Source organism: Somniosus microcephalus, chromosome 4 (genome assembly GCF_052327205.1).
Source record: "Somniosus microcephalus isolate GS21.2 chromosome 4, FLI_Smic_1.0, whole genome shotgun sequence".
NCBI classification, from domain to species: domain Eukaryota; kingdom Metazoa; phylum Chordata; class Chondrichthyes; order Squaliformes; family Somniosidae; genus Somniosus; species Somniosus microcephalus.
The window spans coordinates 86,043,440-86,046,302 of NC_140990.1; the positions used below are offsets into that span (position 1 = coordinate 86,043,440).

The following is a 2,863-nucleotide window of genomic DNA, read 5'->3' on the forward strand; positions in this document are numbered from 1 at the left end:
TAACTCGCGCCTCCCCACCCCAGCGGCCGGCCACCTCACCTTTAACTCGCGCCCCCCCAGCGGGGGGCCACCTCACCTTTAACTCGCGCCCCTAGTGGCCGGCCACCTCACCGTTAACTCACGCCCCCCCAGCGGCCGGCCACCTCACCTTTAACTCGCGCCCCTAGTGGTCGGCCACCTCACGTTTAACTCGCGCCCCCCCCCCCCCAGCGGCTGGCCACATCACCTTTAACTCGGCCCCCGCAGCAGCCGGCCGCCTCACCTTTAACTTGCCCCCCCCAGCGGCCCTGCTCATGTCCCCTGCAGCGGTCACTGCCATCGCCCGGCGCTGCTGCAGGGGGCGAAGGGCAATTTTTGTGCCGGGGCGATGCGTCCAGAGATGATGTCACGATCTCCCGGCGCACGAGATCGGTGCGCAATCCGGTAGCACTGCCGCTAACCTCCCAGGGAATTTGGCCACTGGAGGCGCAGAGGGGAATTTCTCCCCCCCATGTGTTTAAAACAAAGCTGATTTATTTTGCATTGATCCAGAATATTAATCTCCAGCCCAGTTATAGGGATCATTAACATCAACAGAAACAAACCCTAAATGTCAGAATGAACATGGTTCAGTCCTGGATGTGATTAACAGCAGCAATAACAGCAGAATCCAACTTCGGCAGTAACGTGTGAACTCGCCGGTGTTTCAGCAGGTGGGATGACTGAGTGTATCCCTTCCCACACACGGAGCAAGTGAACGGTCTCTCCCCAGTGTGAAGTCGCTGGTGGCTCAGTCGGTGGGATGAATCGGCGAATCTCTTCCCACACACAGAGCAGGTGAACGGCCTCTCCCCAGTGTGAACTCGCTGGTGTCTCAGCAGCTGGGATGATGTGGCAAATCCTTTCTCACACACGGAGCAGGTGAACGGTTTCTCCCCAGTGTGAGTACGTTGGTGTGTCCACAGATCATTGCTTCTTTTAAAGGTCTTCTCACAGTTAGAACATTTAAAAGGTCTCTCGTCAGTGTGAACTCGCTGGTGTGTCAGCAGGGTGGATGACTGAGCGAATCTCTTCCCACACACGGAGCAGATGAATGGCCTCTCCCCGGTGTGGGTGAGTTGGTGTCTCTGGAGGCTGGATGACTGAGTGAATCTCTTCCCACACATGGAACAGGTGAATAGCCTCTCCCCGGTGTGAACAGGCCGGTGTTTCAAAAGGTGGGGTAAACAAGTGAATCTCTTCCCACACACGGAGCAGGTGAACGGCCTCTCACCGGTGTGAACTCGCTGGTGTATCAACAGGTGGGATGAACGAGGGAAACTCTTCCCACACACAGAGCAGGTGAACGGCCTCTCCCCAGTGTGAACTCGCTGGTGCGTAGTGAGGTTTGATGAACAAGTGAATCCCTTCCCACACACGGAGCAGGTGAACGGTCTCGCCCCAGTGTGAATTCGCTTGTGTGCCAAAAGGTGGCTTGACCTCGTGAATCCCTTCCCACACACTAAACATGGGAACGGCCTCTCCCCTGTGTGAACTCGCTTGTGTGTCAAAAGTTGGACTGAATGAGTGAATCCCTTCCCACACACAGAGCAGTAGAAGGGCAAATCCCCTGTGTGAATGTCCTCATGTGTCAAAAGGTGGGCTAAACGAGTGAATCCCTTCCCACACATGAAGCAGTTGAACGGTCTCTCCTTGGTGTGAACTTGCTGGTGTTCAGCGAGTTGCAATGACTGGCTGAACCTCTGCCCACAGTGAGAGCAACTGAATGGACTCTCATGAGTGTGAAGGAGCTGGTGTTCAGCCAGACGGAATGACTGCTGGAACCTCTTCCCGCAGTGAGAGCAACAGAACGGTCTCTCGTCAGTGTGAACTCGCTGGTGTTTAATCAGCTCCTCAGAGGTTTTAAAGCTGTTTCCACAGTCAGAGCATTTAAAAGGTCTCTCATCAGCGTGATCAAGTTGGTGTGCCGTGAGGTGGGATGAACAAGTGAATCCCTTCCCACACACGGAGCAGGTGAATGGTCTCTCCCTATTGCGAGCTCGCTGGCGTGTCAGTATGCTAGAAAATTGAGTAAATCCCTTCCGAGAGAGAGCAGGTGAACAGCCTCTCCCCAGTCTCCAGCTGGGACAGTTAATTGAATCCCTTCACACCGTCCCCACAGTTCCATGGTTTCTCCATGGTGCGGGTGTCCTTGTGTCTCTCGAGGTTGGATGATCAGTTGAAGCCTCGTCCACACACAACACGTGTACGGTTTCTTCCCGCTGTGAACGGTGCAATGTTTTTTCAGGCTGTGTTAACTGGTTAAAGCTCTTTCCACAGTCAGTGCACAGGAACACTCTCACTTGGGTGTGTGTGTCTCAGTGCTTTTCCAGTCACACTGATGTTTGAAATCTTTTCCCACAGACAGAGCAAACATTTCTCCTTCCACATTCAAAGCGTGATGATATTCAGGTCCTGATGAATGGAGTGACTCTGTCAGATCTTGACATGATGTTTGGTTTGAGTTTCCCGTCTGTAAATCCTCCCCTTCTAATACCCTGTAAAAGGAGCTTACAAAAGTCATCACTGTGAGTCCAGGATAGAAATTCAGAACAGACAATTCTAATTTCTATGGAACAATCTTTCCTCCCTTGCTCCCCCAAAGCTGTAAATCCCCGTCCCACACACTCTCCTTCCTCCCTGTGCTGAAATCCAAACCCATCGCACCATCTCCAACATTTCTTTCCTCCACTCCCAGTTTTCACCCTCCCTCTGCTCTGGTTGGGTTGAGTTCCACACCCGCTGTGTGCGGAGTGAGAATAAAATCAATGAGTCAATGATTGTCATTGTCATTGTCAAGGTAAGCATGCAGGTGCAGCAGGCGGTTAAGAAGGCAAATGGTATG

The 2,863-nt window shown here is 52.9% G+C and overlaps 1 protein-coding gene across 1 annotated transcript; it reads right to left on the minus strand.

Moving 5' to 3' along the window:
• Window positions 1-208: 208 nt before the first annotated feature.
• Window positions 209-2,037, minus strand: LOC147119426 (uncharacterized). Its single transcript, XM_085985017.1, has one exon. The coding sequence runs from the start codon at window positions 1,647-1,649 to the stop codon at window positions 609-611; it is 1,041 nt and encodes a 346-aa protein (XP_085841143.1). The 5' UTR covers window positions 1,650-2,037; the 3' UTR covers window positions 209-608.
• Window positions 2,038-2,863: the final 826 nt, after the last annotated feature.

Coding starts and splice junctions, on each gene's coding strand:
- LOC147119426 (XM_085985017.1), bottom strand. CDS start 1,649: ATGTGTGGGAAGGGATTCACTCGTTTAGCCCACCTTTTGACACATGAG.